This window comes from Pecten maximus, chromosome 2, assembly GCF_902652985.1.
Source record: "Pecten maximus chromosome 2, xPecMax1.1, whole genome shotgun sequence".
Classification (NCBI taxonomy): domain Eukaryota; kingdom Metazoa; phylum Mollusca; class Bivalvia; order Pectinida; family Pectinidae; genus Pecten; species Pecten maximus.
In genome coordinates this window covers 33,085,494-33,100,730 of record NC_047016.1, presented here as the reverse complement: position 1 = coordinate 33,100,730, position 15,237 = coordinate 33,085,494, and the positions used below count along the sequence as shown (strand labels likewise).

Here is a 15,237-nt window from a genome sequence, read left to right as displayed (position 1 = left end):
TTAAAGTAACATTTTCTTTTGTTAAAGTTTACTGAACTTCCATATTTATTTTGTAAAGAAAGTTGTTTTTATAGCCTAAATAAATGGTCTGTGTTTTTGTACCAATATCGATGAATACCCTGTCTTTATTTTGTGATATCTGTTCGTAATTGTTTATGTACGATCGCTAGTACAGTTTGGTATAATATTCTTTAAAAACTGGCGGATTTGTTTACTTGTTTTATTTTTGTGGAAAAAGCTTGATAATAAGACAGATATATAATTATTTCAGATTTATGTCTATTTATTTATCTATTTATCGATTTATATTTTTGATTTATTTAACTATATATTTATTTCTTATGTTTCTTTTACATAATTATTTATTGCAACAAAAGCATGTATATTAAAGCCATTGTTTTGTATATTATCGAACGATACGTTAACGTTCCGTTAATTATTTACAGATTTATATAAGGAATGTGGGCTATTTGAAAGATTGACAAAGATCGATGACGAATTTCCAGGAGCCAACATTCTCCTCCACAAAACAGGAGAACTACCTCAGGTGATGTATGGTTTTTATATGCATTAAATATGTAAACTTCTATAATACTCGCTGCGATATGTTTAAATAAAACGATATACTCAATGAACATATTATATGATTTATATAAAAGTATAAATACATTTAACAAAGGTAATATCACTTATATTACAGTTTTATATTGAATTTATAAGTTTACATAAAATGATGTAATAAATGTAATACGTTTTCTATAAAAGTGTATCCTGATATATATACGAAAGCTGATTGATAAGTTGTGAGCCTCGTATTGAAGGAGGTACTCAAGGATGTTCTGTTTAAGTCCTACTATTCTCTGACTATATAGCCGTGTACCCAAGGACTGGTCTCATTTAGTTAGTTTATATCGACGAGGTAGCACTCTGAAGTAAACAAGACAAGCGGCTTTTGCAAAATGGACAAAATCAGTTAAGGTTAGGGTTAGGGTGAAAGAGTCTGTCATTGCCATGGCTGCCATTCACTATTTGGCTGTATATTGATTGAGCATCCGCCTTATTCATATTATCTCGCTCCATCATACTTTCATCTATTTCCAAAACTAAAAAAAAACTTTTTCAGGCACCCTAACCCTAACCCTAACATGCAGTGGATGACTTTCTGAACAGCCATGAAAAGGAGTTCTATAAAAGTGGCATTGAGGCCCTTAAACACCGCTGGCAAAAGTGTGAAAGTTCTGAAGGGAACTATGTTGTAAAGTAATACAATATGTCCGACAAAATTTCAAATATTCAATACGAGACTCAGAACTTATCAATTAGCCCTTGTATTTATATAAAATGATAAAATGCATAGTCGAATTAAATGATGATAAGGGGTCACCGTTAGCCTTTTGATAATATGTGGTTGTCTAGGCTTACCGTGATTTATGGTCCAACGAACGACTCCTGAACGTCATAGAGCAGTTGTTAGGACCTGATGTTGCTTCATCTCCTGTATGGAATCTCCGCACCAAAACACCCAAGAACGAGGCTACAGTGGTCCCTTGGCACCAAGGTACAGGATAGAACTACACCCGGAAATCCATGTGACAATTCATTAATCCTCGGGATAACACATATTAAAAGAAAATCCGTCCAAGCGCATATCAGGATTACATAAATATTTAAGAAAATATAAAAAAAAAAAGATACTTAATTTTGGAATACTTCTATAACATTATATTGATAGTAAGTACAATGAAAAGTCGTGTTCAAAGCATGTATCAATAATGCTGAAATACCGCTGTAAATTATTGTGAATCTTGTCTACATTGTTATCGCACAGAATGTACCAAAATTATATAAAACATCAGATAAATAGATAAGAGTAGCTGTGGTGCCCTATTACAGACAGTGCCTACTTTGACAACGATTCCTACAATGTGCTGGTTCCTACGGCCTGGATACCTCTTCTGGACACAGATGAGTTCAATGGCGGTATGCAGGTACAAAATTCCATGTATCACATTTACACTTTGTTCCGTAAAACCTGTTCATTTGTCTTAAATTGTGTTTAAGTAAGTGTTGTTCTGAAATGACCTGACAGGGCATTCAATATTTTAATGCTTCTGAACGAATAAAGTGTTTGCCTTACTTTGTGGTCCTAAACTGTGGTATGTGTTTGATTTTTTTCTGCAATATTTGTAAGATATTGTATTCCCATGTGCTTCTGAGTCCCCTGCTTTTTGAGTGATGATGCTTTTATACGGGGAAGGGCTATTTTCTTTTGAGTGTGTTTAGTTAATTTACTGTATTTTAACAGATATTACAGTAATGCGAGTGGAAGATCAATTGAAACATCTATCGTAAAACCTAATATTTCAACTTCGCATTTGATTTTGTTGTTGCCTATTTGAAAAGTGATGTTTTCGTTTGGTGTTTTGTTACCTGCTGTCATGGCTTGTAGGCTGTCAGGGTTTGATTGCATTGAGTTGTCAGCGAGCCAGTATACCAGTGAGTTTCTCTCTGTTTCTAATGAGGTGTGCGTGCTTTACTGATTGTGTTACCATTGACATAGTTGCATAGGTTGCAGTGTTGTCATATTCACGTGAACACGAAATTACGAACCCTTGGCTGGCGAAGATGCTGTTTTGTATCACGGTGGGGTATTTCGTGATCTGAAGTTTCTGACCAAAGCTTCGAATCGAATTCGCCAGTTTACCGTTCGCGGAGAATCGCTCCGATTCGAAATTTTGGTCAGAATGTTCCGGAAAACTACGGACCGTTCCGGCAGCACTGAGGTATGGATATGTCTAAATTAGTGTGTAGCATATGCTCGTAACTATGGAAACTCTGTGTAATGAGTATATTCAGTGCCTTACCTCTCTATGCTTTCTGCACTGAAGGTCGCCATTTTAAGTTCGTATCTTCAGACCACGTGATTCCCCACCGTGTTATATGAAATGAAGAACTGTGTTGATAAAAATGTTGAACAGAATTGGACCTAAAAGTGAGTATTGACGGACTCCTTTATAAAGTTCATAAAATTTCTTTCTGCGTCTAATTAACTTATGCTTCTCGCTAGGTTGTCAAAGGTGGGCATACTTCAGGGAAAATAGCGACACATCAGTGTTGCCATGGTGGCACGTGGTACGTCATGTTGGAGGAAGAGGAAATGGAGAGGTCTCTTGGTATGTACAGTAGGTCACTAGAATGTCAATATCTTCACCGAATTATCTCATTTTGTCATATACAAGTCCCTTAGTATGTACAGTCTATCTATTTATTTCTTTTTATTTATTTGTTTATTTTATTTTATCTTATCTTTTTTTAATTTACTGATGGTAATTTTTACATCCGATAGCGATTTCACTCATTGAGGTCAATGTTTAATATATGTAGTGATAAAGCATTACTTTTTATAATCTAGGTTTAAACATGGCGCGGGACACTGTTACCTGTCCAATACCGTACGGTAGCTTCCTTCTCTTCCAAAACGCTACGCCACATAGAAGGTAGGTTTTAAAGGTGATATTTTATTATGTTAGATATTTTGGACATCAATGTTATTTTTTAACTAAATACATGTATAAAATAATATTGATGAACCCAATGATGTGAAAAAGGTTATTTTGCCACGACATTGATTAAGATTTAGGATGTTCTTTATTTGAATACAAATGTATGTATGTAGCAGAAATGGTGTTGGGGCAACGTCAGGCGTGTATTGGATGTAAGTTTGTATAACTCCACTTTAAACTGATATCAGACTGTGTCTGAATACATGTAATACACTATTAAAATATGTTGAAATATCGATTTATATCATTATTTTGTAAACTGTCGGTTAATATCATTATTTTGTAAAATATCGTAGTACGTTTAGTATCACAATTATGTTTACTGCGTCCATATCATACATTATCCCTGTTGTTTTTCTGCCGCCTTTCTGACTTTGCCCGTGTATTTCAGTCTGCCTAACCTGTCGAAACAGGTGCGTTGGGCTCTTGACTTGCGATGGCAGCGGCCAGACAAGCCCTTCGGCCTATGGGGCATGAAGAAAGGCGTGGTGATGAGGTCATCTTCCGATAATAATGTTAAGATCGACTGGGATACATTCGTGTCCGTGGATCGCACAGCCGTGCAGACGGATTCTGTTAAGGACATGGATATTGTAAGTAAAGACATAATCGGGCCTTATCCAGAAATTGTTAAATACTCGGAGGTTGTTGTTTTGGACTAATTGAATAATGCGTTGTATTTTATGATTACTGTATAAATAAACGGTCAGCAGAAAGATAGGGATTAAGTTGGATGATGAACTGCGTTTGTTGTATTAAACGATGATCCTTAATATTTCAAACTATATACATTTAAGTTGACGCACATAATTTGCACGTTTAGTCATGATTCATTTCACTAATATGAATGCGTTGAGTTGGTTTGAATCAAGTTTAATCAACATATCTTTTAAAACGTGTAGCTTTATGCGATAATTTTGTGTTTTACAATGGGTGAATGTTAATTTATTTCACAAGGAATGCGATCCTGAGTTCGACACCACCTTACAAGGACCATGGATGAAGAAGTGGGAAATTGTACACATGAACAAACATACGAAACGTCACGAGCAAATGGAAATGGCCAAACAGTAGTCACGGACAAACGGAAATGGTGGTCAAACAGTAGTCACGGGCAAACGGAAATGGCCAAACAGTAGTCACGGACAAACGAAAATGGCCAAACAGTAGTCACGGACAAACGGAAATGGCCAAACAGTAGTCACGGACAAACGAAAATGGCCAAACAGTAGTCACGGACAAACGGAAATGGATAAACGGACAAACGGAAATGGCCAAACAGTAGTCACGGACAAACGGAAATGGCCAAACCGTACTAGTCACGGACAAATGGAAATATGTGCCCCCGATTTATTCCTCATTAACGTTCCCTACGTTTTCTCTTCCAGGACAGCAACGGTGTTTAGGAAGGTGTCATGTTGTTGTTAAATGAATAAAGGTTATGACTTTTTTTATGAGTTATTGAATTAACACTAATATATAGCTAATTTGTTTCAAATAAACTTTTAGGTTTTGGTTACAGTTTCAGACTGGTTTTCAAACTAAAACTGGTTTCCTATTTTGAAAATGGCGTTGATTGAATAAAAATTGGGAAAAGATAATACAATCAGTCATGGACGCGTTGACGCTGTCTCAGCATAAAGAAGCAAGTTTATAGAGATGAAACATTTTGGAAAGATTCAGTAAAAAGGGGAAAGCATACCACTGTGCTTACATGGCCGTATACCCATGGCTGATTACACAACACTAGGCTACGATGTTGTGTTAAAATATCATGGCTTGTTAAGAAATTTCAAATACAGTTAATCAATGCAGCAGTCATCATATTTAATTAGAACATCGATCACCAGTGGAGAACATCCTGCAGTAGTGTACGTAACAACCCAGGTTTGGTTGGTTTAACAAACCAGTTTTAGCAAAATAGCAGTAACGCACGAGGTGGCGCGAAGACATGGCTGTGGTAAAACAGCAAAAAGCACACGAGGTGTCACGAAGGAATGACAAATAAAGTCGTAAAACACGAGGTGTCACGAAGGAATGGAAATAGCAAATAAAGTAGTAAAAGACGAGGTGTCACGAAGGAATGGAAATAGCAAATAAAGTAGTAAAAGACGAGGTGTCACGAAGGAATGGAAATAGCAAATAAAGTAGTAAAAGACGAGGTATCACGAAGGAATGGCAAATAAAGTCGTAAAACACGAGGTGTCATCAAGGAATGGAAATGGTAAAATTTCGGAAACCATCGAGGTGTCACGAAGGAATATGTTAAAAAGTAATAATTACGCACACGACGAAGTACACTAGTAATCATATGAGGCAATTTGATAATTAAAAAAAAACTGATAAAACAATTGAACCCCTACGATAACAAACGGAAGGGGCTTAACAGTAGGAAACTCACAAGGATGTGGGGAAATCGCAAACTGAATATCAGACGTCACAAACACATGGAAAGGCCAAATACATTGTTTATGTTTATTTTGGTTATTACAGTGATATTCGTGTACTGATTTGGCTTTAATTACGTGTTAAGTACATTCAAAACACATATCTGAATTCTTATATTAAACCAATAATGTTTTCAATCTGACAACCCGGGCATTACATACATTTATAGTGATTTACAACTTTATATCATTAATGAGAGTTATCTCCCTTATCGTATAAAACTGACCAATATCTTTATAAAAGGATAAATGGAGCCCCCGACAGACTGACAACAGTGTTTATATTTTATTTGTATAAAGACTGTCTATATTCTTTACACGACCTTTTACATGTACGTTGCAGAAGACTATTTAGAGAAATGGCTTGCAATATTGCTGTATTGTCAACGGTTTCCAAACTACTGGTTGTTGCGAGTCGACCATGGCTGTAAATAACTGCATGCTTGTGTTTAAAAAAAACATTAATTTTCATCGTTTTCGCTATTTACTTTTAGACTGGAGACACGCTTGTGGAATCAAATGGTTGATCCGTTATCCTTTTAGACAAACAAAACTCTAATGATATGCTGGTTTGTAATATATATTAGTTGTTGGGACATTTTACTTACATTATATACTAGGTGATATCATAGTGACGTTCGTGGTGAAATCTTAAAACTTAATTACATTTAAAATTTATAGTAATTATGATGAATATCCTCTAAGATATGCGTGTCTGAATACTTGACTGACCAATATTTTTGTTTGGAAATCTAAGGTACATTGACCTTGATGAGCCACATTTACCAGGGTCCATAAAGTCTAACTTTCGTTATCGTATCTGTTAACTTACTCAGTAACACGTATCGACCAAGGAGGGACTATTCTCTATTGAGATCATCATGCGATCACAAAAAATTGTTTTTGGACTTCTTAACATGTATTTGTGTAAACAACATGTTTGTCCGTCAACAATTAACAAAATTTCCTTATCCCAAACATGTCTTTTAATATTGATCCAATTGCGAAATATGAAAACCATTGGAAACGATGGGTGCCGTTAAATAGCATTGATGATTCGAAATTTTTGATAAATATGTATATTACAAGATGGATAAACAACTGAAGATTTAATTACAAGTTAGATAAATAATCCAAAATTAATTCGTCAAACGTTTAAAGCATAGCTGATGCTAATAGTATTCCTGGACTAGCCATGGATAGTAAATGTTCCATTTTGGTCTGATCAAAAATACATTTGTTTAAGTAAATGTATCACTCATTGATTTTACAAATGACAGTTCATTAAACAGTACCACTTGTAATACATATACTAAGACTGCCTATTCCATCTCTGAAGTGTTTAATTTTAAACAGAGGGTATGTCAACACAAGGATCAATTGGAATTGCATGTCGTCAAGAAGTAATAGATTTTGGGGAACTAGACACCAAAATGAAATAAAACGCACAAATCGAGCTTGAGGATAGCTTTCTGAGAGGAATATAAACCGAGAGGCAATAAGAGGTACGAAGACAAACAACTGCGTTCCAAATGACTGCTTCTATCACCGCATCAGCTTGGTGATGTACGGGAAAATTGTCGGTAAACCAACATCTTCTCACTGGAGAGTATGTTTGAAGCTCACATTGCATAATTGGTAATGTTTCGGAGACTTCAATGCAGAATATCCATTTAAACTGATGCCTCAGTCTTTTTCATAAACACAAATATAAACACAAATAAGTCTGTGTCTGGATAGAAAATATTACTATCAAAATTAACCCATATTTACGTCAATGGCGATATTTTCTGGTTTTCCTTTTAAGGTAAGCTTCAAATGAAAGTGTTTTGTAAGAGAAATCAATCATCCGTGACCAATAATACAATTCACGCGTCTGTTATTTCAACGTATATTTATTCATGAAGTCTAAAATCTTTGAAGATATTCTAGACCGGGTATTCTGTACATTTAAATTCACGTTTACGCTTTTATTTCAATTTCAATTGATGTCTTTAAAAGCATATATGGACCGATTCCAACCATCTTGTTGTCAATATACCACTGGTCAATAGACATACATGACTCACTTCCGTTTGCGGCTTTAGAAACAAACATCCAGGTGATGGCTACACGCCGAAATAATGTCATTATCATATGTGATTCTTTGCTATTACACAAAACAGTGCTGCTAACTGACGTGTAAAATTAACTTTATTCCAGCAAAGTTGTTTATGATTTGTGCAATGGATTGAACGGGTAATTTAATTGTCATCAAATGCACGCCGTAGTACGTTCGTCATCATTGTTATTACATGTCAATTTGGGCTCCTAACATCACTGACGAGTCCAGGAAGGACGACACAGCAGTATCATACAGTTAAATTCAATTATGGCTCTATTGTATCTAAATCTCAACTTAAAGTTGGTGATAGGTACTGTGATTCCTGTGGGCAGCATCAGTTATTTTGCACATACATTTATTTAGAACAATATAGTTTGCGATATTTAGGTAGATTATGTGTAATAATATACAAAGTTGTTAACGTTTTTCACACAAACCAGAAAAAGGAAGCATTATGTGATAATGATGATGCCGAAGGTACTACTATTTTTAGAGGAATAAATTACTACATATACGTACTGTAAAACAAGTTATTTCCGCGTGCGATTAATTTTTGAGTTTTTCGCGGCTGTTAAAAAACGCGAAAATGAATTGCCGCCATAAAGTTTCAAGCACAGATACAGTAGGCTTTTTGTGACGGTAAATCACGAAATTAAATCGCCGCGAAAAAATCGTTAGGCATGAAAATACGAAATTAAATCACCTCGAAAATAAGTTGGTGCATAGTATTTTATCTACACGCAAATACAATAGATTAAAATATACATCAATGCATGTAGAAGAAATATTAATACGGTACTGTTTAGTGTAATATCATATACATGTAGTTTACTATAATTACACACGCTTTTATTTGTATCTTACAATTGACGTCAGTGCCGAAAACAAAATATTTATTTCATTTAGCGTTGCGATGTTTCGTATCAACAATGGCCGCGACACAGAGTTGTGTTGTAATTCCCTGTTAAAACCCCGATGTCTACATGCTAGGGGTTTAAAACATTGGAAAGTTGGTTCTGTTCGACAATACAATTAAATACAAGGAATAACAGAGTTACGTGGTATTTATACGGAGGATTGAATTTGTTTATTTAGGGACTAGAGTAAGTTTTAGTGGGCTCTATCTCAAGCCTCTATCGGGACACCAAATAAAACAGTCATATAGGCGTTAACTTTAACTTAAACGCAAGGCTATGAGTTGTATATCGATAGACTACAGAAGAACATCCAGATCAACCAACACTTTAGTCTTGTTGGCAGAAAAGGAACTTCAGATTCGTGTAAGTTACATTTGTACTTCATTATAAAGAGAAATCCCTTGGATATGTATTTCTTCCACAATGAACGATATACTCCTACTTAATATAGTGTGAATGAAATTCGTCAGATTCGTCTGTTTCCTTTGTCAAGCAAAATAACAGTTTACCATTCGGTGATTGGACGAAAAATGGCTTAAAGAAAAAAAGAACTGAACCGAACTGAAGACGAATTTGCGTCCAAATATTACTCTAATTAATGAGACTAGGGGACCGCTGATGCTTTAACCATTTCGTCCCTTGTTGATAAACCCGCAATATTAGAATCAGCCATTTTCGAGAGTTCGCAAACACAGTTTTCAATCGATATATTAGTTTATAAATTAAAATGTTGTCTAAGTTAATAATATAATGAGGTGATAGCGAAGGAATGTCATAACTAGGTTAATTTAATATTTTACACATTTGCACATACTTTGAATTATGAAATAAAAATTGTTTGCATACAAAAACAATAAAATGCGGCTTCAAGTTTTTTGGTATACATTAGTACATCTACAACACAACTATTATAACTATATTGTACATTTAAAGATATAAAATCTCCGCAATCTGGAGCTCTTCACAAACCGGTGAAATCATGTAGTCCGGTTCAGAAAAAAAATCTGCATAGTACTGTATGTTCAAAAACGGGGCCTGGTAGCTAAGTCGTTTAGAGCGCCGGTCACGTAACCTCAGGTGAAGATCTGAGGTGCGTGGTTCGACCCCCGTTGCGGTTTGTGTTTTCAGGAATGTTAGAAACAGGTAGGTCTATGTCGTCGTGGTTGTGTCCCTTGGCCAGACACTTAATCCTTATTGTTCCGAATGACATGCGACGGGCCTCCCGTAGGTCGTTCAGGGAGGTAGTCACCAACTACTACAATGACACTCCGCCTCAATATGATCCTCGACTTTCAGGGTGCGATAGTCCCTGCTCTATGGTTTAGTGTTAATTTTGACAGATATTATGTAGACATAAATATATAGCTCCATTAGTGTACTTTTGTTAAATGCCACTGACTCGGCTATACCGGTTTTTATATACACTCATACAGTTTTTGTCAATTGTATACTGATCATATTACATGTATATTATCAACTTTCACTGTGAGTCATTATTGTCTTTTCCGGATATTTGAATCATTTGCGAATATGCACACCAATGTTATTTGATTTCACTTAAATATAATTTCAAACCTACTTATTATCCAGCGAATATTATTTCCGTCCCTCTTCTATGAAAAATGTATCATATATAATTCTCGTAATAACTTGTGCCAAAATCTCGATTTTTGCCCCTAGATAACACGGATATCGTTCTAAGGATAGTGGGAATACTTTAACTACATTGTACCTACATCACGTGTGACGTTAAAGCCTTTCACGCTGAATCATGGGGTGCTCAAAACTCTATCTCATCGTCTTCAACTCCATATTTCTGGTAAGTTATTGAACGTACTGAATTTATCGACCGTAAACTTTTAGACACCATTGGTACATCCTATTTCCATTGATGATGAAATTAACATAAACTGGAAAGAATGAATACATAGATATATAATGAATTGTATATAGTGTTCCTATACGATACGTAGATGTAGTAGATATTAATGTAATACATGTGAGAAATCATGTAGAGATATACATAAAGGAAGTAATCCCAATACATGGTACTTAGATATGTATATATATAATAATGATACTGTATACACGTAAATAAATGTATTCCTTGAGTTGGGATTTGTATACAATCCCTGTTGTCAGTGATATGTATATAAATTGTAACTCCCTAATAAGTGTATGGTTAACCATAATATAAATCATTATTAGATGGAAGTAAGATTGTCAATAGGATATATCATTCTAGTAATATTACTGATACATTTTGTATATGTATATTTCAGGCTTGTTGAATACAATAGTAAAACCGGGATTTTTTTTATATATATCCTTGATCCTCCTGAGGCTCCGTTAACTTTCGCTCTCTGCGCAATGGAAAAATGCTATAACTCTACTAACAACAATGTTTCAAACTCTTCGATTATCTATCCTATCGGCATTGTTGCTCTGTTGTGTTTTGTTTAATTGTGTTATACATCATTGTTGTTATAACTTTTGCCTCCTAGATGTTTGGCGGGGGATGCCTAGGCGGGGGGATCTACATTCTGCTAGACAAGAGTGAATTCCTGGTATTGGCAAGGAGTGCCACGAGTTCCCTGAATACCGATGACGTGGTGACGCCGTCACTGCTCGAAACAGCAGCGTACGTCTTCATCGGTGTGGGCGGCTTCGTCTTCATAACGGCGTTTTTGGGTTTCTGTGGAGCGTGCTGTGAGAACAACAAATGTCTTATTTCAGTAGGTAGCATCCCTGATTTTACCTGCTGTAATTATAACAGGTAGCATCCCTGATTTTACTTTACATTGTTGTAATTATAACAGGTAGCATCCCTGATTTTACTTTACACTGTTGTAATTATAACAGGTAGCATCCCTGATTTTACTTTACATTGTTGTAATTATCACAGGTAGCATCCCTGATTTTACCTGCTGTAAAGACAACAGGTAGCATCCCTGATTTTACCTGCTGTAATGACAGCAGGTAGCATCCCTGATTTTACCTGCTGTAATGACAACAGGTAGCGTCCCTGATTTTACCTGCTGGAAATTATAACAGGTAGCATCCCTGATTTTATCTGCTGTAATTATAACAGGTAACATCCCTGATTTTACCTGCTGGAATAATAACAGGTAGCATCCCTGATTTTACCTGCTGTAATTATAACAGGTAGCATCCCTGATTTTATCTGCTGTAATTATAATAGGTAGCATCCATGATTTTATCTGCTGTAATTAAAACAGGTAGCATCCATGATTTTATCTGCTGTAATTATAACAGGAAGCATCCCTGATCTTATCTGCTGTAATTATAACAGGAAGCATCAATGAGTTTATCTGCTGTAATTATAACAGGAAGCATCAATGAGTTTATCTGCTGTAATTATAACAGGTAGCATCCCTGATTTTACTTTACATTGTTGTAATTATAGCAGGTAGCAACCGTGGATTCACTTTACATTGCTGTAATTATAGCAGGTAGCAACCTTGGTTTTACTTTACGTTGCTGTAATTACAACAGATAGCAACCCTGGTTTTACTTTACATTGTTGTAATTATAACAGTTAGCAACCTTGGTTTAACTTAAAGTTGTTTAATTATTGATGTTGGTAGCAACCATGGGTTCGTTTACCTTAATTCAGTACCATAGTACCATCTTAATCATATTGTCAACAGGAATATGCCGCTATTGGTTACAGCCACAGGGTTATTAATTTCAATCATGAAAAAAATACTTAAGTATCATGTCTGTAGTCAAAGTCCTAAAATATAGAGATCTAATAGTTCTAATCTGTTGTTGCAGTACATTGTCATCGTGGTGACGATTCTATTAGGACAAGGCACAGCGGTCGTTCTGTCTGTCATCTACAAACAGCAGGTAAGGGTCACCAACAGTGTCTGTAATACCAGGTAGGGTTACCAACTGTGTCTGTAGTACCAGGTAGGGTTACCAACAGTGTCTGTAATACCAGGTAGGGTCACCAACAGTGTCTGTAGTACCAGGTAGGGTTACCAACAGTGTCTGTAGTACCAGGTAGGGTTACCAACAGTGTCTGTAGTACCAGGTAGGGTTACCAACAGTGTCTGTATTACCAGGTAGGGTCACCAACAGTGTCTGTAGTACCAGGTAGGGTCACCAACAGTGTCTGTAGTACCAGGTAGGGTTACCAACTGTGTTTTTAGTACCAGGTAGGGTTACCAACAGTGTCTGTATTACCAGGTAGGGTTACCCACAGTGTAGTACCAGGTAGGGTGACCAACAGTGTTTGTAGTACCAGGTAGGGCTACCAACAGTGTCTGTAGTACCAGGTAGGGTTACCAACAGTGTCTGTAGTACCAGGTAGGGTTACCAACTGTGTCTGTATTACCAGGTAGGGTTACCAACAGTGTCTGTAGTACCAGGTAGGGTTACCAACAGTGTCTGTAGTACCAGGTAGGGTTACCAACAGTGTCTGTAGTACTAGGTAGGGTTACCAACAGTGTCTGTAGTACCAGGTAGGGTTACCAACAGTGTAGTACCAGGTAGGGTTACCAACAGTGTCTGTAGTACCAGGTAGGGTTACCAACAGTGTCTGTAGTACCAGGTAGGGTTACCAACAATGTCTGTAGTACCAGGTAGGGTTACCAACAGTGTCTGTAGTACCAGGTAGGGTTACCAACTGTGTCTGTAGTACCAGGTAGGGTTACCAACAGTGTCTGTAGTACCAGGTAGGGTTACCAACAGTGTCTGTAGTACCAGGTAGGGTTACCAACAGTGTCTGTAGTACCAGGTAGGGTCACTAAAAGTGTCTGTAGTACCAGGTAGGGTTACCAACAGTGTCTGTAGTACCAGGTAGGGTTACCAACAGTGTCTGTAGTACCAGGTAGGGTTACCAAAAGTGTCTGTAGTACCAGGTAGGGTTACCAACAGTGTCTGTAGTACCAGGTAGGGTTACCAACTGTGTCTGTAGTACCAGGTAGGGTCAACAACAGTGTCTGTAGTACCAGGTAGGGTTACCCACAGTGTAGTACCAGGTAGGGTGACCAACAGTGTTTGTAGTACCAGGTAGTGTTACCAACAGAGTCTATAGTACCAGGTAGGGTCACCAACAGTGTCTGTAGTACTAGGTAGGGTTACCAACTGTGTCTGTAGTACCCGGTAAGGTTACCAACAGTGTCTGTAGTACTAGGTAGGGTCACCAACTGTGTCTGTGGTACCAGGTAGGGTTACCAACTGTGTCTGTAGTACCAGGTAGGGTCACCAACAGTGTCTGTAGTACCAGGTAAGGTTACCAACAGTGTCTGTAGTACCAGGTAGGGTTACCAACAGTGTCTGTAGTACCAGGTAGGGTTACCAACAGTGTCTGTAGTACCAGGTAGGGTTACCAACAGTGTCTGTAGTACCAGGTAGGGTTACCAACAGTGTCCGTAGTACCAGGTAGGGTCACTAACAGTGTCTGTAGTACTAGGTAGGGTTACCAACAGTGTCTGTAGTACCAGGTAGGGTTACCAACAGTGTCTGTAGTACCAGGTAGGGTTACCAACAGTGTCTGTAGTACCAGGTAGGGTTACCAACAGTGTAGTACCAGGTAGGGTTACCAACAGTGTCTGTAGTACCAGGTAGGGTTACCAACAGTGTCTGTAGTACCAGGTAGGGTTACCAACAGTGTAGTACCAGGTATGGTCACCAACAGTGTCTGTATTACCAGGTAGGGTCATCAACAGTGTCTGTAGTACCAGGTAGGGTTACCAACAGTGTCTGTAGTACCAGGTAGGGTTACCAACAGTGTCTGTAGTACCAGGTAGGGTTACCAACAGTGTCTGTAGTACCAGGTAGGGTTACCAACAGTGTCTGTAGTACCAGGTAGGGTCACTAACTGTGTTTGTAGTACCAGGGTTAAGACCAAGAGTGTTTGTGGTACCAGGTAGGGTTACCAACAGTGTTTGTGGTACCAGGTAGGGTTACCAACAGTGTCTGTAGTACCAGGTAGGGTTACCAACAGTGTCTATAGTACCAGGTAGGGTTACCAACAGTGTCTGTAGTACCAGGTAGGGTTACCAACAGTGTCTGTAGTACCAGGTAGGGTTACCAACAGTGTCTGTAGTACCAGGTAGGGTGACCAACAGTGTCTGTAGTACCAGGTAGGGTCACCAACTTTGTCTGTAGTACTAGGTAGGGTTACCAACAGTGTCTGTATTACCAGGTAGGGTTACCAACAGTGTCTGTAGTAC

General features: G+C 37.4%; 1 protein-coding gene across 1 annotated transcript in view; it reads left to right on the top strand.

The window, feature by feature from the left end:
* LOC117321838 overlaps positions 1 to 15,237 on the top strand; it is a 43,854-nt gene that overhangs the window by 3,312 nt on the left and 25,305 nt on the right. Inside the window, exons 3-10 of the mRNA XM_033876428.1 lie at positions 447 to 547; positions 1,417 to 1,558; positions 1,894 to 1,988; positions 3,068 to 3,173; positions 3,413 to 3,497; positions 3,955 to 4,156; positions 11,536 to 11,766; positions 12,830 to 12,904. Coding sequence (XP_033732319.1) covers positions 447 to 547; positions 1,417 to 1,558; positions 1,894 to 1,988; positions 3,068 to 3,173; positions 3,413 to 3,497; positions 3,955 to 4,156; positions 11,536 to 11,766; positions 12,830 to 12,904 — 1,037 coding nt within the window. The remainder of the gene's footprint in view (positions 1 to 446; positions 548 to 1,416; positions 1,559 to 1,893; positions 1,989 to 3,067; positions 3,174 to 3,412; positions 3,498 to 3,954; positions 4,157 to 11,535; positions 11,767 to 12,829; positions 12,905 to 15,237) is intronic.